This window comes from Eubalaena glacialis, chromosome 4 (assembly GCF_028564815.1).
Source record: "Eubalaena glacialis isolate mEubGla1 chromosome 4, mEubGla1.1.hap2.+ XY, whole genome shotgun sequence".
NCBI lineage: Eukaryota > Metazoa > Chordata > Mammalia > Artiodactyla > Balaenidae > Eubalaena > Eubalaena glacialis.
In genome coordinates this window covers 126658041-126683198 of record NC_083719.1, presented here as the reverse complement: position 1 = coordinate 126683198, position 25158 = coordinate 126658041, and the positions used below count along the sequence as shown (strand labels likewise).

The window sequence follows — 25158 nt, the reverse complement described above, 5'->3', positions numbered from 1 at the left end:
TGTCTTATAACATTAACTTTCCTGTCCCTATTTTATAATAACTCAGTTGTTCAAGAAGTGAGTTTAATCATACTAAAGAGCTTTCATTATCCAGTTACATTTTACTGAAAATTTAATCTTCATTCTTTGTAGTAGACCAGGTGAAAATAAGTGTTTCATTGTCAACATGGTTACAGAAGCTCAAACCTCAGTCTTTCCCATCCAGTGTATAACTAAGGCTAGGTTGTAGTGCCTGCCTGAAATAGGCATTTTTCATCCTCCTAAAAGAAGCACTTGGTCATATCTTTTTCACTTAAATCAGTAACTTGCTTTAGTTATTTTTTGACGCAAACCCTAACAGGCTAGGTGGTCATGTTTCCCAGTACATCACAGACTGTAAACTGCAGAAGGAACCTATTGTCAGCCTAATGGGAAGAAAAACTACAAAATTTAGGTGTAACTAGAAAAGAATAGTGTAGAGCTACATAGTATAAGAGCACATAGACCTGCTTTGCTTGATAAACTTTGTAGACATAACTTTTGATAAGTGATTTTATGATAAAGGCTAAATAAAATTTTAAGTTAAGATTATTTTGATTTAGAAGGTAGGTAAATATGAACATACTTTGGGTTTTTCCCCCCAAAATACTTTTGTTTTTTTTTTCTTCTTCGTATAAAAGTTTTAATCATGGAGAGTAAACCTGAATTAATTTTAAAAATTAGCTACATTATAAATGAGTATCTTACGCCCTGTGTACCATATAAATGAAACAGCACTAAACATTATTTTGTTCTAAAATACTACTTGGTTTCTGGTTAGCTCATTTAAACTGCTGATTGTAAGCCACCTTTATTTAAATAAATAAATACTTAAGTGCTTTTTAAGACTTTAGATCAACTTGTTATATTTTCCAGAAGCTTAAGCTGCTCACATGCGTAAATGTCAGTTGGAAATAAAATGAAATGCATGCTTGTTTTAAAATGCTTATTTATTATAAATAAAAATCTTGGTTTTGTTGTCAATATACAACTTTCAGAGTTGTCTTATTTTAGATAATGAGCATTCTGTTGGCATACTAAAGAGTGGCCTTTGTAGAATGGAAGAGTTCCAGATAGCTTATGTCTAGTTTTTTAAAACCCCATGCTTGTTTACCAGTGTAACAGGATGTCAGGCTTCCTTATGGCATACAGCACACTTGTCAGCAACTCTGCTATTGAGCATGTATACATTCCTCCACTATGTTAGAGGTTCCAAAGACAGGCTCCTGAATGTGTAATGAACTGGGCCTATGAAATTGTTCAGCTGACAGGGATCAACCACTTGACTTAACTGTATTTTTTTAACTTGATTTATTGATGAGGACTAATAAAAGCTTATTGGAGTGTTAAGTTTGTTCATTATCTGTTCTGTTTATGATGCTTTATTTTAATATAATTGAACAAAATAGAATAGATGCCATTTAATGAGTAAGAAGCAGTTTAACTGAACAAGATTGGAAACCTAATGTCTCTTTATTTTCTTTTAAAGTTATTCCTTATTGATTTTGGTTTGGCCAAAAAGTACAGAGACAACAGGACAAGGCAACACATACCATATAGAGAAGATAAAAATCTAACTGGCACTGCTCGATATGCTAGCATCAATGCACATCTTGGTATTGAACAGAGGTGAGTTTGAAAATTTAATGTGTTTATCAAATCCATAGCAAAAGCCATTGATGGGTTTTTAAAATATTTTAATTAGTTTCTTACAATATCTAAAGATGTTTCTTGGCTGAAGATTTGAAAGACACTTATTAATCCTTTTACCTGCTGCTTTGGACAGTGCAGAGAAGCCGATTAAATGAGGCCTTTTTGTTTTCTTTGTTGAAGCTTGTCTTTTGAGGAGAAAATATTGCATGATGGAAATTAGAAGCATAAATGCAACTTTATGTTTCTTTTTGCAGCTAAAGACAATACTTTTTTTCTTAATACTGATCTTGGGCTTTTTATATGTTAGTGATGCAAGTTGAGTTTAGGGGAAGAATGTATTGGTTATTTTTACAAGGAAAATGTTATCTGATTCCTAATAAACCAAAATGTGGTTGGTGGACCATCCCCTGTTCTACTCTTCCACCCCTACATAAATGAATAGGATTTAGTTTAAACATTGTCCTAATTTCTGTGGTCTTTCTATTTTCTGACTTGAATTCTAGTTTTTCATCTACTTTCATCTTTTGTCAATCATTTTTCTTTTTGCTCCTTAAAATAAGCGTAGAAATGATATGCTTCCAGGTTAGGGAACTTCATGAGAATGAGTTTTTAAGCTTGGGGAATAGCCATGAATATCTGAGTACCCTTGGTTAAACTATAGTTTCACATCTTCTGTAGGCCATTACCAGTCCTTAAATACATGTATCTGTCTGAATATGTGTGTAAGTGTGTATGTGTATGTATGTATGTGTATATATTCATATAGATGTTTAATTAGCTTTAAGTTGTTAATTTTTTCAGCGTTATCCCTAAATAATCTTTGTGAGCGTCTGCAAAACTTATGTCCTGCTAGATGGTTCTTCCATCTTTATTAACCTCATTTAGAAAGTTATTTAGCTAAATTCTTTTTGCTCTTTAAAAGTTAAGTTGCAGGATCGTGTTGGATTTTATAATTTTGGATTCTGTGAGGAAATTTTGTTTAGAAGTAACCCATTAGGAACTTTTTTTTAAAATTACCTTAACTAACTTCTTGCACAAGATACCAAATTAGTTTCTCTCCTTGCTTGGAAACATTTTTTCTTGTGTACCTGGCTTTCTTTCACATGTTCTTCACAATAATTCCAGCCTTTAAATTTACATTTTCTTTTCTAGTCGCCGAGATGACATGGAATCATTAGGATATGTTTTGATGTATTTTAATAGAACCAGCCTGCCATGGCAAGGACTAAAGGTAAACCAGACTCATATCACCAGCTTTTTGTTTTAAGAATACAAATACACATTGGAGATGATCTTTAAGGTCCCTTTCAAGTATGAGGTTTTCTGAGAGTGAATGACTTTATTTTTACCTTTTATTGGTAAAATAAAATCTGATCGTTTCAGTAATAATTAGGTTAATAGACTCTCACAGTCACACTTGAGGAACAGTTTCCTTTGGGACAATTAGCAGGTACCCATTGGTAACCAGTAGCTTTACCTGGAAGGAACTTGACATAGGCTAAGAAAGGTGGAGACTTTCTCATTTTGATGTGTTGCCATTATGTTGAAAATGTATACTTTTATGTACGGTAGAACTAGTTTATCCAGTAATACTAGCTATATTATTTAATTGTCCTAACATTTTACCTGTTTCCATTAGTTAGGAGTTTTACCATTACTTTTGTGAGTATTTGTATGGTAATGATAAATTACTGTGTCCAAGAATTTAATGGCTGTTTAGATGCTTTATTGGTCCTTTAAAGGTAAATGGTCCCTATATTTATTGAGCATCTATGAGCTTGACAAATTGCTCAATGTGTGGGTAGCTTTATCCAACGTGAATATTTTTACACTGGAAAAATAACACCAGTTATTAATGTCACTAAATGATGGGCAGGCACATGTGTTTGGTATTGATCTGCTTATTTTGCCCTTGTTGAATATGGGCTCAGAAATCTCATTTCAAATTTGACTCCACCCATTTTTACTTAAATCATATTCCTGTTAAACTCACCGTTTACTAATAGCTAAAAACGTTCTTGAAGCAGAAAGTCATGTGAAAAGTTAACAGTTTAGGAAAAGGAGATTACATGTATTATACTTTGATTTCTTTTTTATTCTAGGTTATGATTTCTCTTGAATCTCAAGTTTCCTTTTATGTGTAGTATGTTAAACTAGTAAGATTCTTCTCATAATATTGAGTATATCTGTGTGATTTGATTCTTATTTTCCACAGGCTGCAACAAAGAAGCAAAAGTATGAAAAAATTAGTGAAAAGAAGATGTCCACACCTGTTGAAGTTTTATGTAAGGTAAGTGTACATGATGATTTTTTTTTTTTAATATAAATGATCCAGGAACAAAAAGGAACATTTTATTTTCCAGCCTCAGAACTTAAGCATCCTATTGAGTAGCTATTTACTGTTTTAAATTTACTTTGGTTGATTCTTGGTATCTTTATGAATGACTTGAGGACTTCCCTCGTGGCGCAGTGGTTAAGAATCCACCTGCCAGTGCAGGGGACACGGGTTCGATCCCTCGTCCGGGAAGATCCCACGTGCTGCGGAGCAACTAAGCCCGCACGCCACAACTACTGAGCCCACACACCGCAACTGCTGAAGCCCATGCGCTCTAGGGCCTGTGTGCCGCAACTACTGGAGTCCACGTACCACAAATACTGAGCCCACACGCTGCAACTACTGAAGCCTGTGCACCCCAACGAGAGAAGCCACCTCAAGGAGAATCCCACTCACCACAACGAAGAGTGGCCCCCGCTCACCGCAATGAGAGAAAAGCCGGCGCGCAGCAACGAAGACCCAACACAGCCAAAAAAATTTAGAAAGGAATGACCTGAACATATGAGTCATTTTAAAATAATTGTTTTATGTTTCTGGTTTAGGCCCTATGATCTGTTTTAAATTGCAGGAAAAATAAGAAGGAAGTAAACTTTTCTAATAGAACCTCAATTCCAAACCTCAAAACCAATTTATGAGAAAATTAAGTTAAGAAATATTCCCCTTATTCTTAAACTGGTGCCAGAGAAGAAAGGATATCCACAATTGGCACATCAAGGAATTAGGGGAACAAAGGCAAGCAGATTAGAACAATCCAGAAATAGGAAGTGTCCAACAGTATGGGTGGCAGTTTGAATCTGGCTCATTTCTCTGAAATCTCAAACTTTGAAGAGAGGCACGTGAGTTGAGAGTGGAAAGATACTTGTGTCATGATGTCTCTTCCATAGAAAGAAGACCACATGGTCATCTTTGTGACAGTTGCATACCTGAAATAATTAGAAAACAATATATAATTACATATTTGGGTGGTAGAAGGGAGAAATCAGCATGAGTTGAAATAGTACTTTGGAAGGGAGTAAATGGTGATGTCTTTATGAGTCTCCCCATCCACAAATTTGCTTTCTCTTTTTCTGCATATCTACAGAAACAGAGGGGATGGGTTGGGAAATTATGATCTTTTCTGAGACTCTTTGGGGATTTGTTTTAAATTATGAAATACATTTTAGGTTAATGAATAAAATATTCATATGTTATAGTTTACCCAAATAACTTTAAAGTCTTATACTTCAGGAAGCAAAACATCATATTTTCCATACAGTACTTACTTACAAAGTTTCATTTGACTTATAAAAGTCAGCCATTTTTACAGGAAGAGAATGGGAGGATTTAGTACATTCTCTGCTTGTGTGCTGCATCTTAATTTTGATCTGGAAATTGTGAACTACATTTGTCTTTCTGGATTAGACACATATAATTGATTCAGGGTGCAATGAACACCGAAGTATTAGGTATTACTATAAAGTAGTGAGATTGTTTTCAGTCTTATGGTCCAGCGGCATGGTCTAGCGATAGTTCATACTTTACATATGAAATACTTATCATGTTGGTAGTTTTCTTTTGTAAAAGTAAGTTCATTTGATAAATGCAGAATACTATTAATACAGACTGTGAATGTATATTAAAAGTTGAAAAGTCCTGTTGAGAGTTTTTTAAAAATTAAAATGTACAATATGTTTATTATGTATTTTTAACTGTCCACCGGAAAAGAAAATAGCATAAGAGTACTTTATAAGGGCTTCCCTGGTGGCACAGTGGTTAAGAATCTGCCTGCCAATGCAGGGGACACGGGTTTGAGTCCTGGTCCGGGAAGATCCCACATGCCGTGGAGTAACTAAGCCCATGCGCCACAACTACTGAGCTACTAAGCCTGCGCTCTAGAGCCCGCAAGCCACAACTACTGAGCCCCCGTGCCACAGCTACTGAAGCCCACGCGCCTAGAGCCAGTGCTCTGCAACGAGAAGCCACTGCAATGAGAAGACCTTGCATCACAACAAAGAGTAACCCCCACTCACCGGAACCAGAGAAAAGCCTGCACACAGCAACAAAGACCCAACGCAGCCAAAAATAAAATAGATAAAATAAATTTTAAAAAAAGTACTTTGTAAAAATTAAATTTGTTTCCATCACTGTAATCAATAAAAAATAAATGTTGTGGATATATACATTCTATCCTACCTTGTGGATGTGAGAAATTTCTCAAAGTCATAAGGTTTTGGGAAGAGACTGTCTCTTTTAACTCATCTCCCTTCACATTCACATTTACTCAAAGGGAGGAGATGTGAGGATTTTTGTTGTTAAAATACTTCGCATTTCTAGGTTCCTAATGGCAAAATCCTTTTGGTGACTAATATCTACAGTCTTAAAAAAACGTCTGTATACATCTTTGAGAATCTTTGCTAAGAAACCAGACGTGGAAACAGTTTACACCACAGACGTACTTATTAGTATTGTCTATAATAGAGAAAAATGGAATCCTCTAAATGTCCAATTATAGGGAACAAGTTAATTATGATGTATTCATTAGGTCAAATAATATCCAGCCATGAACTTCTAAAAAGTTCATGCGGAGGTTAGAAATGACATAGAAGGATGCTTGCAATCTTTTAATGGAAAACGGAATATATTATGTATGCAGTATGATAACAGTTATGGCAAAAAAGACAAACCCAATCTATTCATAGGAGGAAGCATTGGATTATGGAAAAAAGAAAAGACAAACCCAGTATATTCATAGGGTGTGGTAGTGGATTGATCTATATCATAACAATGGTTGCTTTGTATAATTGCACTCTTGATTTTACTTCTCTTTATATAGGTCTATACTGCTGTTTAAAAAGAAAGTAATTTCAGAATGGAGAGAGAGTACCCATTCACTGTCCTGTTCTGGCAAAGAACATTACTGGCCTCATTTTTGTTGTTTATTCTTTATTGCCATCCAGTTATTGTACATTGATAAAATAATAGATTAACAAGTGGGATATCTAAATTATTTAAGAACCTGATACTGTAAGGAAAGGATGTATATTTCCTCTACCAATATTAAAAGATATAGTACATAATAAGGTGGTTGGGACGATGAAATTTTGTCAAATTTATGAGGATACCAAGTCATATTATTGCTATTTTAGTTCTCAGATCTTCTAGCAAAGTAGTAAAATATCCTCAAATACATTTCTTGCTTGTTTTTAAATACATTGATTTTTCTGTCTTAAGTAAGTTTTTTGTTGTTGTTGTCTTAATTTTGTGTTTTAACTCTTGAACTCGTAGGGATTTCCTGCAGAATTTGCCATGTACTTAAACTATTGCCGTGGGCTGCGCTTTGAGGAAGCCCCGGATTACATGTACCTGAGGCAGCTATTCCGCATTCTTTTCAGGTCAGTTTTTAAGACTATAAACTCCAGTGAGGGAAATTAGTTCAGTCTGCCCAACATATCTATTCTGACAAGTAGCAAGTAAAAGTGGGTCTAACCAGTATGAATGAAATGTTAAGAAACTGTGAGTTTGACATTTTTCCATTTCCAAATGTCCTTGAAATATTTTAGTTTGGGATGGAGAAACTTAAATCAAACTCAAAGTAGAATATAAGTTTTCCACAATAGTTACACAATTCACTTTAGATACAAGTGACTGTTGGTGGCAGTTGGGACTCTCCAACTTGGTAGAGAACCCTGCTCATTACCAAAATGAATAGCAATTAAAATATCAGGCAGTAATTGGAGTTTATGATATTGTGGAGGTAGGCCCAAACTCTAGGGTCCCTAGGTATACAACCCATAATTGGTCTTGAACAAAAGGGAAAAATAAAGTACATGTGGCTCAAAATCTTAGTTGGAAGAGAAGAATTAGGGATAATCCTCTAATCCTAGAAAAGTCTTACCAAGTCACCAGCATAGACATCGCCCTCTCAAAGTTACAGTCTCACGTCTACTCTGATTTGTCTTTAGGGGATACCTTCTGTTAAGAATATTCCCCCATAACTGACAGCTTGACTCAGTGTTTTTGTTGTTCATGCTGCCTTTTTTTTGGCTGCACAGTGCCGCTTGTGGGATCTTAGTTCCCCGACCAGGGGTTGAACCCGCGCCCTCGGCAGTGAAAGCGCGGAGTCCTAACCACTGGACTGCCAGAGAATTCCCTCATGGCTGCCTTTCATTCCCACTCCCCTGCTCATTTCAAGAAAGTTTAAAGGCAGCTTCTTTTTGAAAAGGGAGAGGATTTATTCTTGAATACAGCAGACCAAAGCGGTGACATCATTTCCCCCCAATTGAGACATGTAAAAAGTGGCATTAACTGAACAGTAAGTCATCTGTAGGGAAAGAAATCTTGTAGAAGCTACCACACTTAAGAGAAGATACTCATTTCCTTAAAAAATGCTCTCACTGTCTTGAAAGTTCTGTGGAGTATTTAATTGGACCCTATTAATAATGAGTTAACATATAATTTTATATTTTCCAGGACCCTGAATCACCAATATGACTACACATTTGATTGGACAATGTTAAAGCAGAAAGCAGCACAGCAGGCAGCCTCTTCAAGTGGGCAGGGTCAGCAGGCCCAAACCCCCACAGGCAAGCAAACTGACAAAACCAAGAGTAACATGAAAGGTTAGTAGCCAAGAACCAAGTGACGTTACAGGGAAAAAAAATTGAACACAAAATTGGGTAATTCATCCATTTCTAACAGTGTTAGATCGAGGAGGTGGTTTTAAAATACATAAAAATTTGGCTCTTTGTTTTAAAAAAAAGACGTCCTTGGAAAATTTGACTACTAACTTTAAACCCAAATGTCCTTATTCATATATATGTATATGTATTTGTATATACATATATGTGTGTATATTATTATCATTTCTCTTGGGATTTTGGGTCATTTTTAACAACTGCATCTTTTTTACTCATTCATTAACCCTTTCCAAAATAAACATTCGGTGTTGGGAATATGGTATAATCAATCAATCCAAAATCCTAGACCTAACACTTGTTGATTTTTAATAATGAATCTGGTTAGCCATGGTATTTTGACTTTCTTTCCAACTAACAGTGTTAAGAATTTTTCTGCATGTTAATGCTTTAGAATTCAAAATGGAAAATTGTGAACATGATCTAAGTTCAAGAGGTGAGTCTGGCATTGCCCCCGAAGTGTCTGTCTTCTCAGTTGCAGAGCACCTCATTTACTCTCTTAAATGCTCAAATAACTGAAAAGCTCGACACATCCTTCCTTATCACAAAAATATATCTCTCTTTTAGTTGCTGCTTAGCTACATATGTTCTTAATTTCAAAATGATTTTTTTCTTAGGGCTTTACTTTTTTTTTTTTTTTACTTTTTTTTAATTGTACAAATATTCAGGGTCTAGGGGTCTACTGTAGAATTGAATTCTGCAGTTATTCCTCGCAAATTGGAAAAAAAAAAACAAACTGGGGCAAATGCCACTGAGCTGCTAATCTATTTCCTTTCTATATCTCTCTGGCACTCTTAGTGCTACTAAGGAGTAGAACTGTTAGGGCACAGTTCCATTTCTTATCACTGTTGCCATACAGTTCAACTCCTGTGTTTTATGTTTTTTGTTTGTTTTTCTTTTCCCCTTTCTGGGGCTTACCTCCTGATACCTGCCTACTTCCTGGAAGTGGTGGGCAGGTAAGGTTTGTTTTTTGGTTTCTAATTACATAATTTCTGAATCACTGCTCTAATCTGAACTTGGTTTTCTTTGGTCCATATTTTTACTGTTGCAATTAAATTTTGTAATTTAAAAGTAGGCTCTAATCTGAGGATACTTTTCAAGTAGTATAGTTAACTGATGTCATCCTCCTCCCAGCAGCTCATCTATTAGGAATGAAGTTGAGGTACTTCGTTTCCACGTTTCTGGGAAGGATCCACAGTTGGAGGTTTAATGTAGTGGGAGTTCTTAGATGAGGAAGTTTGAACTCAAGATAACAAACACTAATGCTTGCTCAGTGCTCTACCTCTGCATCATAGTTGGAATTTAATTGTCACTTTTGAATGTTTTAATCATTATATAACTAATCATATTGTCAACAGGTTCTTAATGAGGTAGGTGGCTAGTATTGCTGAGAAGTTGTCCTGCCATTTAGGTAAGACCACATAGACTCTGTAAACTGAGGACCTGACACCTACAGTGTATTTGCTTTTTCTCACAAAATGAAACCAGTTTTTGACTAAAGCTAGCTGGGATAATAGGATTATTACAAGTTGCAGTTTCTAGAACGAAAATTAGGTTGAAATCTCATCTGACCTAGAACATTGCACTTCAGGCATTCAGCAGCCTTCAGAAAGAATTACCTTATTTTGAGCTAGTTTCCTTGTTAGTTTACTGTGTGTCTCTTACTCAATAAACAAGCAAAATTTTTGTCCTGCCTTATCTAGGTCTTAAAGATGAGAAGTTGGATCCACTGAGTTAGTATGTTTCATTGGAAAAAATTGTAATTAAGCTTAAGTTTAATCCTTCTTTTGTATTGTATTTTTCATAAAAGCAACTTAAAATCTTATAAAAATTTCATAGCATTATTAGACACTGGAGTTATACAAATATCACACAGACATGGACTTGTAAAGTCTTAAAAATTTGGACTTTTCATAAAACCCACCACATATCACTGACTGCTTTCAGAAATGCATTTCCAGGCAGTATGTTTTGACTCTAAGCAAAATATTGCTTGCAATTAAAACATGCCACTCCACAGAATACAAAGAACAAAATTCTTTTTAATCTTTGACTCATTTTATTTTGGATATAAAACTTAGTGCCCTAAACAAATCTTACACAAAACCCCCCCATATATAAAGCCATGAAAGCATAGCACAGTTGAGGGTGGTATGAAATAAGTATGGGGAGTCTATTTCCCCTAACTAACCTCTACCCCAACCCCATTATCTGGGTCATCCAGTAAGAAATCTGTGAAGCTTGGAGTTTGAAAATAACTGCTCTAGCTTTACTTACTCCTGATTCCAATCTCTAAGTAATAAGGGTGTTTGAAAGCATATTCTCTTAGGATTCCCTACAGTAAGCTTTTATTCAAGGAAGAGCTCAATGATTCATTGATATCAAGAAATCTTTTCTGTGGTGATGAAAAAAAATCGTATTACATTTTTCTAGTTAAAATTTTAGATGTGCTTTTTAAATATATCATTTGTTATTCACGAGTTACCCTTTCAGGGGTTTCCACATCAGAGGATTCAGTATCTTAAATGGATCTTCAGCAAGTAAATCTCTATATTGCAGGCACATACATTCCTGGGGAAAAATCCCCCAAATGGTAGCTTTTACTAATATGTTTTCTGTGATAATTTTGGAAAAATCTTTATCTGATGTTTCTTCCATTGAAAGCTGTAAGTTGTTTTAGCAGTTTACTAAGAATGTGCAAAGACTTCGAAGTCTGACTCATTCAGCTAAGGTGGACTCACATGTAATAGACTTCTGTTTACTTTTCTAAAGAAAAGATCTTTTGAAATATTCCATTTTGAAGGCCATCAAAAGACTACAAGGCGTCTCCCCTAATGCTCACTATGATCTGTACTGTTTTTAAGTGCTCAGGTACCACAAGACTACAGTTATTGTTTTTATACACGTTAAAGAGGAAAACAAAAGATAATACATCTGATACACTTCCAAATTCATTTTCACTCCCTTCAGCTATATTTGATTATAAGGAAAGTACTTTTCAAAACATTTAAGAAGTAAAGGAAAAAGAAATATTTTTAGGACATTCAGAATTCACTTAACTGTTTCTTTAGTTGAGGGCAGAGATGGGGAGAATTGCAGAAGGTAGTGAAGCCAAAGGTGGATCCTCTCCTAATTCTACTATTCTCATCATCTTAACCCATCTGTTCACTATTCCAGTCATTGCTACTAAGCATAGTTTTATCATAATATACATGAATGTCAAATTGTTGGCGTTTAATAGATAAGAAATATTTTTTCCGTCACATTATCCTACATGTTCATGGTCTTCCTTGATTTACCTTCCAGTATTTATTGGGCTTCACTTACCATTTACGTCTAGCTTAACTTTTTCTGACTTCACCAATTGCTGCTAGGAACGTGGCTGGTCATTCAGCAACGTAAACCATATCACAGGGGAAGACCTTGAAATATCTGGAGAGACGGCTCTGCTCCGAATACTTTCAATCCAAAGAGGTGCCGGGGAGCTGCATCTGTTTGCTGAAATTTTTGTCAGCTTTTTTTCACTGTGGACAATAAAGCTGGAGAGAAAAGAACCAAATAACCCAACAGGAAATAAAGATGAGTGCTTAAGAGTTGATTTGAAGTGATCTGAAGCCCACCTCTCGAAGGCTTGCTGGACCTATCAAACTTTTCAACTTGTCAGATTGAAAACAACTGTCAGAAGACCTAGAAGAGTACAGTGTTGCTGTGACTCAGTGGTGTATAATGCAGACCATCTACCAGCTGGGGAAGGAAGCAATTGTAACAGGTATTTTAAAATTCAGCATCCTTAGAAATCTGTAGCAGAATTAATTCTGTAAAAGAGAAGACAAAAGAAATCAGGTCATCAGTCTTTTTTTAATGCAGCTTAGGAATGATGTGTACCTGCTATACTTAAGTTGTCATTTATCTTATTTGTAGTGATAAAAATAAAATCTGTTTCCTTTATCTTTCCCAACTAAATACTTTTTTAGTTTCTGTGGAAAAAGAAGAGTTATTTTAGTTCTTGTTTTTTCCTTCAACTTTTATACTGTCGGTCTGATTCAGAATTCTCCAAGCTTGATTCTGATTCTATACAACCAGAAAAACCACACAAGCATATTATAAGAAAAGTTAGTTAATATAAATGGCTTTGCATAGTGAATGTAAATATTATAGTCAAAATTAATTTTTAAAAGTTATGTCTTATACTGTGAAAGGACTCTAAATTTTAAAAGCTCATCGCAAACTTCCTAGCCTTACTATTACATAAATACATCTTTGAACTAGTTTGTGGTTCTGTTGAAAAACAAAATCAAGTTAATCTGAAGTTAATTTACAAATAGGAGTGGATACATACTTTCCAGATTTCAGACTGAGGGATAGAATCTCCTGGTTAGTTGTATAAAAATAAACATTCTTTCTCCTTCTGCAGATTTGTAAAGAAAACTTAAATGTATCTATTAAGTCCTGAACTTGTCACATTAATTCTCCAACCCTATTTTAACTCCTCCCTCTCCCCCCCCCTCTTTTTTAGGAACAAAGGGATTCATTCCTTCATTCCTTATTTTAACTGTTGCAGTGAAGATGGGTTTTTGGACTTTAGAAACCAGGAGATACCACCTGAACTACAAGACAAACCAAGGACTAATTGCACACTGAGGAAAAGAATACTTAGTACTTGAAGATTGAATCTTGAATACCTGCTGAATGCTCCTATTGAGATTTTTCCTAAACAAGCATCTGTAACATTTTAGGACAATTCACCGGAGAAACATTGATCCCTGGGTGGAATATCCTACCATTGGCCAGTCTGAAGAGTTAAATCTGGATTTGACTGCTCTATTCTACCAGGAATATTGTTAGGCTAGCCTTTAACCAGCCCCTAAACAATTGTAATCATTAATTGACCCAGCAGTTCTTCAAATACCAGATTAAAAGATGAACAGATACAATTCTTATCCCTATTAAAGACACAAGAGTTTTCTAATATTTTGACAATGTAACTTATGTTTTCTTTTTAGTTTGTTAGTGACAGTGGTTTTCATTTTAATGCTGTTTGGATATTCAATATAGTACAGGTTTCCCTGTCTGAAAGTAGGGCATTCGAAACCTTTTCTAAGCTAAAATGGCATAAAGCAAAGAAGCAGTTACCTTAGGATACATGTTGCTGAAAAATTGAGATAATGCATAGATGCTAGCAGACACAGTCCAAAGCTGTGGCCGCTGAGGCTGATGGTAGTTCCCAGGGAAAGAACTTGGCGGTGCCTTTATCACTCCTCAGGAGTGCCATTATCACTACTCAGGGTGCGTGCTGCCTCTAGGTTTGCTGTGAAACGCTGAATGCTATTTTTGCTTTTTGCCTTTTTTCGTAAAAGCAAAAAATCTTTGGTTAGTGAAAACAGGTACTAATGTAGGCCTTTCATGTAATGTGAAGTGGCATAAAGCGAACTTTTCGAAAAGTAGGGGGATACCAGTAATTATTCAGTATCGTGTAATTGTGTAAAAAAGCTACAGTATAAGAAAACCCAACAATTTTAGTGGTTGTGAAAACATTTTTATTGTATTTAATGATAATTGCAGGACTTGAAACCAGATGCTCCTCAGGATAAGGGTCATTGCTATTTAGCTAATCCATAGTTTTAATTTGCTTTAAAATATTCTGTATTTTAACATTGGAACTAAGTTACAGTATATGGTTAGATTTTTAAAAATTTAATTCAGGTTTGATTTGACAGCCTTTTCTTTTTGTGGTTTTACACTGCGAATCCTATTTAATAACATGCATCAGAAACGTAGTATTCCTGTGGCAAAGTACATTTTCAGAAAGTTTCATTATCTTTCACTTTTGGCATTTGCTTTATGAACTTAGTGCTAGGACAGGCAGCAAAAGCCTGTTTTGCACCTACTCTGTTAAGGCACTGTGGAGAGACAGAGAAGTACAACACTCACATCTTTGTCTTCGGAGCTTGTCACAATATAGTTTTCAAATGAATGAAGATGACTTTCTGCCCTCAAATGAAAAAACAAAGGCATACATGCATGAAAAGTAAATTACAGAACTATTTCATTTATCCCACAAAGCCTGCTGGAGATGATCCTGCAAATGTTGAAGTACCAAAAAAGGAGCAGCTTATGATTGACAAAAACATGGTTTGTGCTGAGGAAGTGAGTGATTAGAGTGAGCTAGAATGCGCTATATAGGTTGGCTGTAAGAGGAGGGGTTGGACCAAGGGTCATTGATGACTTAAAGGAGGCCTGTAGGTGAGAGGTGCTGATGGAATTTTCATGATGTTGAGACAGCATATTCCCTTTAGCTATAGATAAAGCTTGTAGGTATTAGAAATGGCGTATTTCCTCTGGTTGCCTTCAGCTGTAGATAGAACATGCAGCTATTATTACCTGAGCCTCCTATTCAAACCTGCCTTTATGTGGAAGCCCTGAGGTCTAATTTGTGGAGGAGGAGAAGTGTATTTACAGGGTGGGGAGGCTTGAAAGTAAAGCCAGAAAGCCTCACTCATTTACATTTTCAAATCAGTGGTAAAAAACTAGTCTTTTTAATGTAACTGATAGACGTAAAGAATTTTTATAGGTCTAAGGTTTCTGTATAAAAATCATATACTTACCAGGTTTGTGTTCAGTGGAATAACTCAGATAATTATGCCTTGAATACATTTATTATTAAAGCCTTTTGTTCCTCGTTTGTGTCAGAAATAATGTACAGAAAAGTTCCTGCTCACAGTATGATTAAAACTACTTTCTAGTTGATAAAGCAATCTTATTTTTTATTTATTTGACTAATAAACACATAATGTATTCTAGGTACTAGAAATACAGAAGTAAACAAAAACAGGCTTATTGGAATTACCACTAATTCTCTTGAGAACTGTATGCTGGACCGGAAAGCTTTAATTCACTGTATACCACTCCTGCCTAGAGGCATCCAGTGCAGAAGTTTCCTGTTTTTTTTATTTTAAACGCTAACCTGACCTAGTGATTTTCAAATAGATGAAAATAACATATGAGTTACCATTCTAAAGTAATTATTTCCCTACTTTGGGTGTGGTTAAGAAAATTTTTTTAACTTGGAGTTTAACATTCTTTTTTTCTGTTTTGATTTTTTTTTAATAGGTTTCTAAGCATGAATCAAGGAACAGAAGAAGCAGAGCAGATGATCGGAGCAGCATTTGTTTCTCCCCAAATCTAGAAATTTTAGTTCATTATGTACACTAGCCAGTGGTTGTGGACAACCATTTACTTGGTGTAAAGAACTTAATTTCAGTATAAACTGGCTCTGGGCAGCACTGGTGATGCTGTGTCCTGAGTTGTAGCCGCTGTAATTGTGAATATTAACTGAGATAGTGAAACATGGTGTCCAGTTTTCTATTGCATTTTTTCAAGTGGAAAAGTTAACTAAATGGTTGACACACAAATTGGTGGAGAAATTGTGCATATGCCAATTTTTTGTTAAGATCTTTTATTTTGAACTATACTGCTTTGAGATCTCATTTCAGAAGAACGGCATGAACAGTCTTCAGCCACAGTTGTGATGGTTGTAAATGCTCACAGTTGTGCATTCTTAGGGTTTATCCATCCCTGGGGTTTGCAAGTTGTTCACTTAAAACATTCTTAAAATGGTTGGCTTCTTGTTTGCAAGCCAGCTGATATGGTAGCAACCAAAGATTCCAGTGTTTGAGCATATGAAAGACTGCCTGCTTACCTGTGCTAGAAATAACAGCATCTAAAGTGAAGACTTAAGAAAAACTTAGTGACTACTAGATTATCCTTAGGACTCTGCATTAACTCTATAATGTTCTTGGTATTAAAAAAACAAGAAAAAAGCATATTTGTCACAGAAATTTAGTTAACATCTTAAACTGAACATGTATGTATGTTGCTTAGATAAATGTAATCACTGTAAACATCTATATGATCTGGGATTTTGTTTTATTTTGAAATGGGAGCTTTTTTGTTTACAAGTTCATTAAAAACTATAAACTGTTTCTGTAAGGAAATGAGATTTTTTAAAACAAAAAAAAATGCCTTGCTGACTCACTATGAAATCAAAATCTCCCCAATTTTTTAATAGACTACTTCAAGCCATTTGTTACGTAATATTCCTTTGCGAATCATTTTAGATTTAGTGTCATGACTTTTTCTCAAATTTTTTATTTAAAAAATTTTTTTTTCCTGAAGCGGAAAGGCATTCTTTCATTTTTCTTTTTTTTTTATGACTTGTAGGCACAATACCTAGTGCTGCAGCTGCAACTGCCAGGACTTGGTATTGTAACTTTTGCAGCCTCAGACTAACACCTGGACTGATTTTGAATAAGAATGAAAGCGTTAAAGGGTTTAACTACAAAATGAAACTATTGTTTAAATTCCTTGTTGATTGGCTCTAAGCAGACTGACTCCTAACCTTGGAGAGCATCATACCCTGTGAGGTTCTTGTGACTGCTGACCCTCCCTATCCCCCACCCATTTCTATAAATTATCTGCAGTTCATCTCTCAGTCTTATGTGTGGCTCTTTTCTTTTTCTGACCCAAGAGAAAGAAAAGCTTAATAACTAATTCTTTAGTGTAATTTATTCATTTATAGCACATCAGGATAAGTTAAAAGAACTTTTGTCTAAAAATGCTGCCAGGCGCCTATTTGTGTAAATGTAGGTATTTTGTAAAATAACCTTGAAATTGTAAATTGACATGTGTTTGGTCAGATTGTGTCAGGTTTGTTTTCTTCCTTTTTTTTTTCTTTTTTTTTTTTCTTTTCATTTGAAAACTATGTTAGCAATAATTAATTCAATGATGACCACATTTTGCCATTAAAAGATATATTAGCACCATCATACTGCAGAAATCTTAATGAGTATGAACTTTGGGGTAGGCAGCTTCTTTGTTTCCTTTCTATCCACCCGTGTTGGTTAAGGTATTTGTTTCTTGACTAATAAACCCTTTGATACTTTTAGCCAGAAATCAGTCTCATAAAGCTATTTTTGAGTATAGTTTGTGTAAAATAAAAACGTTTAGCTTTGGTAATAACTTTTCCAAGCTGAACTCCCTCTAGCAAGATATTTTTCAGTGCTTTTATTTACTATGCACTTAGACTATGCACTTTTTCTGAAATATTTTTGTAACACTTTTTTGTATTTTTGCCATTTGAAAAGGTTGTGGTGTAGTTGGTCTGTAATTAAGTTGCAGATTTAAAACTGCTGTTAGCTTTGTAAATCAAAATATAGGTGTTTTTGTCCTGGTATATTGTCATTCCATCTGCAGCTGGAGCTGGAATACCATTGATCTTCTAGCTACCATTCATTTTCTTCACAGTTCACAAAAGAAGAATGTGAAATTCAGTGAATGCTGTTACTAATCCTGTCGGGAGATGAATCTCATTTCACCAAAATTAAATTATGTTTTTCCACTAAAATGATGATACAAGTTGAAGACACATCACTCTGAAATTGGAAGACCTCACCACTTAAGGCTCCGCAGTGGCTTACTCAGCTGAACTCTAGGTTACTACTCTTTACTTTGTTCACCCATTGGGCGGTGCAGTTTTTTAAATGTTGGGAGATGGCCATTCTAACTACTGTTGAATGTCTCTGTTTTGGGAAGGTATAACAAGAAAATAAAAAAGAATATATATGAAGGGAGAGACTGGTTATCTCCTCCCATACGGTTGTGCTCATGCTCCTATGGCCTGCAAGTGGAATTTTGGAGGGTTGCTTTTACTATTATTTTCTATCAACAAATATTAAGAGATTTTTCCTATTTCTACTAGTCCTTGCAATGTTTTGAGCAGATTATACTTTAATTATAAATTTAATTCCATTATAATAAAAATACCAAACAAAAGGATTTTAGAATCCAAGCCACTGAGCTAGTTTTCTCTTAACATTTGCTGAAATATTGAGATTACGTTCTTGTAACTTGACTAGAGTGAACCATGGGAAGGGGTGGCCTAGATGTTTTCAGCTTAGCTCCTAAAAATTCGCCAGCAGTTTGTGAGATAGTTGACTCTTTCTGAGCCAGACTGATAGCAGTATTTTAGGTTTTCTCTTTGTCAGTTTTTAGACAATGATAACCGTGTGACCAACATGTAAGTAGGTCTGTGAGGTATAGTAAAATGTTACAAACATAAAAATTTTAGGTATCTCAGATGTGCTGTTCCTTTTGAAGTGAGACTATACTATAATCACGTGATGGTTGCTCACGACATGTGGGGGATCCCCCCCAAAAAAACTTCCACTCTTTGGAATATGTTTATTGACAAACTTTTAGTGCACTTCTCATCTTTCAAACAGCCTAAGATGGCGATGAATTGAGTGTAACTTGATCTAGTCAGGCTATGCATTTTGTATTTAATCATCAAATAGTATATTGTTGAAGTAAAATGATTTATATTCTGAAATGACGTGTTAGGCCAGTTTTGAGGACATATGCAAATGGTATAGTGGAAATGTTGAGCAATATCAGAGCCGTTAGAGAAGCTAGCTGTCCCAAGACACATTTTAAGTTGGTCAAATTCACTTTGTCTGTTGCTTGGGGCTGTGGACCCACGGTGGCTGGAGTTCTACAATGAGAACAAAGGTGCAGCAAGTTTGAGAGACCTGGGAATTCACACTTAATTCTGTTGTTTGGTCTCTGCTCCTTTTCAGCCAGGTGGGGCAAATTGGTTCATTATACCTTTTACTTTTACCAAACCAGATCCCTTAAAAAGGTTTTTCAAGAAACTCCTACTGTGTTGTTGCCTTTCATGTACATCTATCTGGATTGAAATTTTGAAGAAATGTTTGTAATATTAATGATTGTTTTTAGTATTGGGAGCAATGTTGAGATATTTGGTGTCAGTACCACCCAGGACCTGAGAGTCAAAGCACCTGACTCATTAGATGACTTCTACATGAGTAGAAGAGTAAAATGGAGGTGGAGAAAGTCTTAAAGAGACCAATAGATCCATGTCGTTCATCGTGAGGAGGCTAGCCAGAGCCATATAAATCATAGTTATTCGTCTGATAGTTAAATTAAGGATTTTTATCTGGCCATTTATCATTCCAATCATGTACATTTTTCATAGGTAAATATTTGTAAGAAGAGTTTGAAGAAATGATTTTAGTTGGTTTCCATCACAGTGCACCTTCCAGTTTGACTTTAGGATGTCAGAAACTGCACCAGCTGCAGAATTCAAAGGTGACCAAGATAATTCCATTTTAACAACTCACGGTGTAGTAGAGGAGATAGCAGTTTTGTGCCCCTAAGTTACCATTACTAAAAAGTGAGCATTTGGATGCTGTGGGAACACTTAGCAGGGACATCTAACTCTTGGTGGTGTTTAAGGCTTTTGGAAGAGTAGGCTAGAAGTCTAAGCAAGTGTGGGAGCAGATTCGTTAGATGGGGAGCAGCAAATGAAAGATGTGAAATACAGATAGGTAAGTGTGGCAGGTAGAGAATAAAATACAGAGCCATTTAAAGAATGGACAATATTGAAAGTGCCCTTTGGAAGGACCACAAAGTATTGATTGAGGGATAAATTGGAGGTTGGGAACCCATTTAAGTTGTTGTAAGAGACCAGGATCATTCCAAAAAAGGAAAGGCATTGTGGAATACCTGTCACTGAATAGGAAACTAACCTATCCAGAGAGTCCAAGCAAAGAGAATATAGCAAGGGAGGATTAGATCATTCATTGGGACTGAAAAGAGGACAGAGGTTGAACTCCCATTGTTCTGAGAAAATCATGAGAAGTGCTGTAAAATCATGAGAAATGCTGAAGCACATCATACTTGCTGAAAGTAGTAAGAACCATGGTTGTATTTTAGAGGAGTTTGTATGGTTCAGTTCTCCAGCATGGTGACTGTATTTCATTTGGAGGAAATGGAAAGAGGTCATTCCATTTTAAGATGAAATTTAGCAGTTCTATGAGTTGCTAACCTTCAAAAACCACTCTATTTGCCTTTAGCAAAATTCAGGCGTTTCATATCTACATTTCTTTGATGCCATTAAAAATGTTAACACAGATTGCTTTAACTTTATACTCAGGAGTTAAGATAAAAACTTTTTCTTTTCATTGACGAAATAAATTGCCCATTTATCTACTAAATATATAATACAGTCATTGTTCAAATCAGCAAGACAGGCAAGAGCTTAATACTCGGTCATCTTAGTGAACCACGTCAAGACCCTGTGTTTTATATAGTCCTTTAGTTGACAAGGTGCTTTTTAAGCTTCTTCATTTTGTAATTTATCTTGATGTTATTTAAAACAAAATTACTAGAATAGTACAGTGATCCCCTTATGCTCTTGACACAGATTCAACAGTTGTTAACATTTTGCACCATTTACTCTACTGTTTGTACATTTGCTCTTTAAACATACACTTAGCCATTTGAGAGTGGGTTGCAGAACCATGACCCTGTACACCTAAGTGTAATTTCCTAAGAACTAAGGCGTTATTACATTAACCATCGTGCGATTATCAAAATCAGAAATTTTTAATATTGACCCAACTTTCTAGTCCAGTCTATTCAGTTTCATCAATTACCCCAGTGTCTTTCATAACTTTTTTTTTTTTTTTTTTTTTGAGTTCTGTCACAGATCCAACAAAAGGATCATTTCTTGTGCTTTGGTTGGTTGTGTAGCGTCTTTTAATTGGGGACAGTTCCTCACCCTTTGTCTTTCATGAGTTTAGTATTTGTGTGTATGTAATAATGTTTCATTTACTTCCTAGCTGTGTTCACTGAAGGCCTAGAATCCATGATATTACAGTAGCAATGAGCACACCTAACACCTAGATCTTGATTCCTAAATACTAAAAGAAACCATGGCTCCTTGGAGAAATCTTTGACTTCAGGGCTGGAGCAGAGAAAGTACAAGATGAACCTGGAACATTCTTTTGTGGCAGAAAGAAAGGAAATCTCAAAAAGTGATGGGTACGTGTTGCAAGGACACAGGAGTCACTTGAAGGGTTCTTACTGGCCAAATCTGTCAATTACATTAGCAAAATAATGATAGCAACTTACTGAATAAGAACACATGATTTACATATTGATATAAAAAATGAAAAGGGGAAGTAGAAAGTCAGCTAATAAAGGTGAAAGTAATGATGCGTTAGAAAAGTCATTTAGCGAAAAGTAGCAAGCGCAGGTTTGATGAGTAGAACGTTCACATTGTCTTAAAAGTGTCTCCCTACCTACTGAGTGCTTGAACACTTAGAAAATATTCTTAGGCTTTTTTGAACCTCATTCTCAGTTTGAAAGTGGAATGATTGTCCCCATTTTAAAGATTGGCATACTAAGCTTTCATAAAAGTCCTGCAGAATTTGAATTTATGTAGAACTTTATGATTTTCAAAATTATGTACATCATCTCGATTCTCTTTTAACAATTGTATGAAACAGTTACTGTTATTCCCATTGGATAACTGAGGACAGTAGGACTACCTTAGGCAAGACAGCTTAGTAAGTTTTGCAGAGCCAGAACCTAAAGCTGATTTTATTTAGTTTTTCATACTGTTAAGCAGTGTTGTCCCTTCCCATTTTTCACCATTTTAAACCTAGAGATTGGTAACGTTATTTATATAGTGCTATATGCTAAGCACTTTTCTAAACGCTTTATCTGGATATGCCTAATTGTGACAGCTTCCCCTAAGGTAAGTCCTGTCTCCATTTTACTTTTGAAGATACCAAAGCAGAGGGTCGGAGGAAGTACTTCTGTTACTCTTGGTTTCATAAATGAGAACTAACTATACCCCTTTTAACATTTATATTGTCTGTGTGTCTTAAACGAGTACCAAACAAGATGGTAGCAGAGGAGTTAAAATCCAAAATCATATGATAGGAAGGTTTTCATAAACAAGTCATCCACTTAACTGTTGGGCTGTTAGTAGAGTCCACATTTAGGACCAAATACTGGAACTTGTATTCTCTAGTCTCTTGGAGATCAATTGATGTATGTGGAGCCCAGAAAGATGTACAGATGTGCTCAGGTTCCCACAACCAAGACTAGAACCTAGGCCAAACAGTACAGTACACATTAAAAAAAAAAAAAAGGTTTTCCTAGTGGCACTTGCCATTAAGCCAGAGCGATTCTTAGATATATACTGCATTTACCAGCCAATCCTTACCTAGCTATCACCAAGTACCTCATCTGTGTGTTGTTAGGAAAAGAAATTGTCAGCCAGTTTTGCTGCTAAACAGTTATTAAAAATAGAAATTTTTTAAAAATCAGCTTAAAACTGTTGATTGAGGTTGTTAGTATTGGATAGGTTTAAGATGTTATCCATATCTAATATAAGTAGGATGCATTAATAAAATTCACATTCTGCTGGATAAAAAATAAATTTGATCAAGTTATTTTTGCCTGTGGTTGTAAACATTTCATTTACAGTTTTGGAGCAGTTCCATGTAATCAGGTTTATAGAGGTAGGTTATTCTAATGTACTAGTATATTCACTGAAAGGATTTTCTTACCCGCTAGTACCATAGTACATTTATAGCCTGATAATTTCATTTATGGTGTAGAATGTATTATGTAGAAAAATGTGGCCCTGTCTTACCATTACCATATTTAGTCACCGTTACTGATGCAGAGAAATGAAATAGTTTGAATAACCATTGGAAACAGTTTTGTCAGGCAACCATCCATTGGTTCTCTGCCAGTGGACAGTGGCACAAATCTTGGTGGTGATGAAGTGCTGTATTAGATTTTTGGGATTGGAAGAAAGGTGGGAGGTAGGTATTTTTAGAAACTGCTCCCAACAGTTGCTAAGTAAATATTTTTTTATTAATTGCAAAATTGATTTGCACTGTGCTAACATGCAACTCCATTAAAAATGTAATGTTTTAGTCTAGATCTAGACACAGTAAAACGAATAAATTAGCCTCTAGATTTTATGTGTGTGTGTGTGTGGCTACCAAAAAACATGAAGGTAAATACTTCGGACAATTTTTAATATCCTTGACTATCCTGCCCCCTTGCAAAATGGCGAAGAATGTTAAGTTATTTCTTTATCTTGAATGTTATATAATGGTGTGCATAATTTTTTAAGCCTGTGTACAAAAGTGCAAGTTTTGAGATTAATAGATAATAGAGATTAATAGTAGAAATTAGTAATTACTAATTAAGTAGTACTAATTAAAATTATCAAGTAATTTTACTTGATAAAATTATAATAGGGATTAATTTTACTTGAAAACAGATTAGTAAGTAAGGAGTATTTAATGGGTCTCTTTAAGTGCCAGACACTGCCACTCCCTGGGAATTCAGGGGTGACAGTTCACATGAGACTATGCAATATGGGATGTTACCAAAATGAATTCAATACTAGTGGAACAGATGGAAATCGGAGAAGATAATCTCTGGATTGCATTTTGAAGGATAAGGCAAATACCTGAGTAATATGTAAATCGTATGTAATTTTTTTACAAAAAGTTGAAATAATACAGAAGTTTAGTAGGAGAAGTCCCATGCAACCATGTCCTTATCCAGACAGTTAGTTATACAAGCCCTTGCATTGCCATCAAGAAGGAGATCTGAGAACAATAATGACATAAATGACATTAAGTGGTAGGGGCAGAGGAGAGTGATAAGTTGAAAATCCAAGCAGCAAGCATAAACTCAACTTTAAGGAAATGTGTTGGGCAGGGTGGGCTGTTGATAGGATGGTTTTCAGAGCAGTCCCAACAATAGAGTATCTTCTTCATTCCTTTGTACCAAGTTCACCCCTCTACAATGTCCTATGCATGAAGCTAAGTTGCTTCAATAACGGTTTAATAAATCAGTGGTGGTGAGGACTCCTTGGGTTCTATTGCATATTAGAGCAAGTCTTTGTAGGATTTTAAGGTTGATAATCTGTCCCTGTGAGATAAATACGTTGTAATGTCTTTAAAAATGCCACTTGTCTACAGTTTTTATCTTTAGAGGAAAATGTGCTGTATTTATAACTGAACATTAGGAAGGAAAATACCGTAATACTGTGCATTGTCAGCCAGGAGAATATTAAGCCTAGTGGATATATTTTGCCGCTTGCAAAATCTGGAGGTACTCAGCTCTGCTTTTTTTGTTTCTAGATACTATACATGGAGTGGTACAGGCTAGGGTGGGTATAAACAAGAAAATAGCAATGCCTGGAAAGTAAACAATAAGGTCATTGAATCTTGAAGCTCTGATCTTCCTTTGGAATAATACCCTGTTCAAGGTCACAGAGCTGATTAGTGGCAGAGTTAGGAAAGAACCCAGCTGTGGCATCTTGTCACTAAATTGCCACTCTAGGCACAGGGCAGTGATTCTCCTAAGTAGAGTTCCAGAACCAGAAGCAGTAGCTGGGAACTTGGCTAGAGATGTGAATTCCCATGGCCTGCTCCAGACTTTACTTAATGGAACTCTGGGGATGGAGCCCAGCTATCTGTGTTTTTAGGAAGACCCCTTAAGTATTCTCATGCTCACTAAAGCATGAGTAACACTACTTCATAGGTAAAAGATTTGCCACAGACCGTGGAAAGCTGAAGC

General features: G+C 35.5%; 1 protein-coding gene across 7 annotated transcripts in view; it reads left to right on the top strand.

The window, feature by feature from the left end:
• Positions 1 to 18513, top strand: part of CSNK1A1 (casein kinase 1 alpha 1) — a 49177-nt gene extending 30664 nt beyond the window's left edge. For 2 of the 7 annotated variants that reach the window (XM_061189830.1, XM_061189832.1), the window contains 5 exons: positions 1508 to 1647; positions 2824 to 2902; positions 3887 to 3961; positions 7271 to 7377; positions 8456 to 8609. In XM_061189830.1, the coding sequence (XP_061045813.1) occupies positions 1508 to 1647; positions 2824 to 2902; positions 3887 to 3961; positions 7271 to 7377; positions 8456 to 8609 (555 nt within the window). Of the gene's footprint in view, positions 1 to 1507; positions 1648 to 2823; positions 2903 to 3886; positions 3962 to 7270; positions 7378 to 8455; positions 8610 to 12053; positions 12449 to 13195; positions 14131 to 15789 lie in introns of those variants that run through there. The other 5 variants (XR_009700845.1, XR_009700844.1, XR_009700846.1 and 2 more) reach the window with 5 other exon arrangements.
• The last annotated feature ends 6645 nt before the right edge of the window (positions 18514 to 25158 follow it).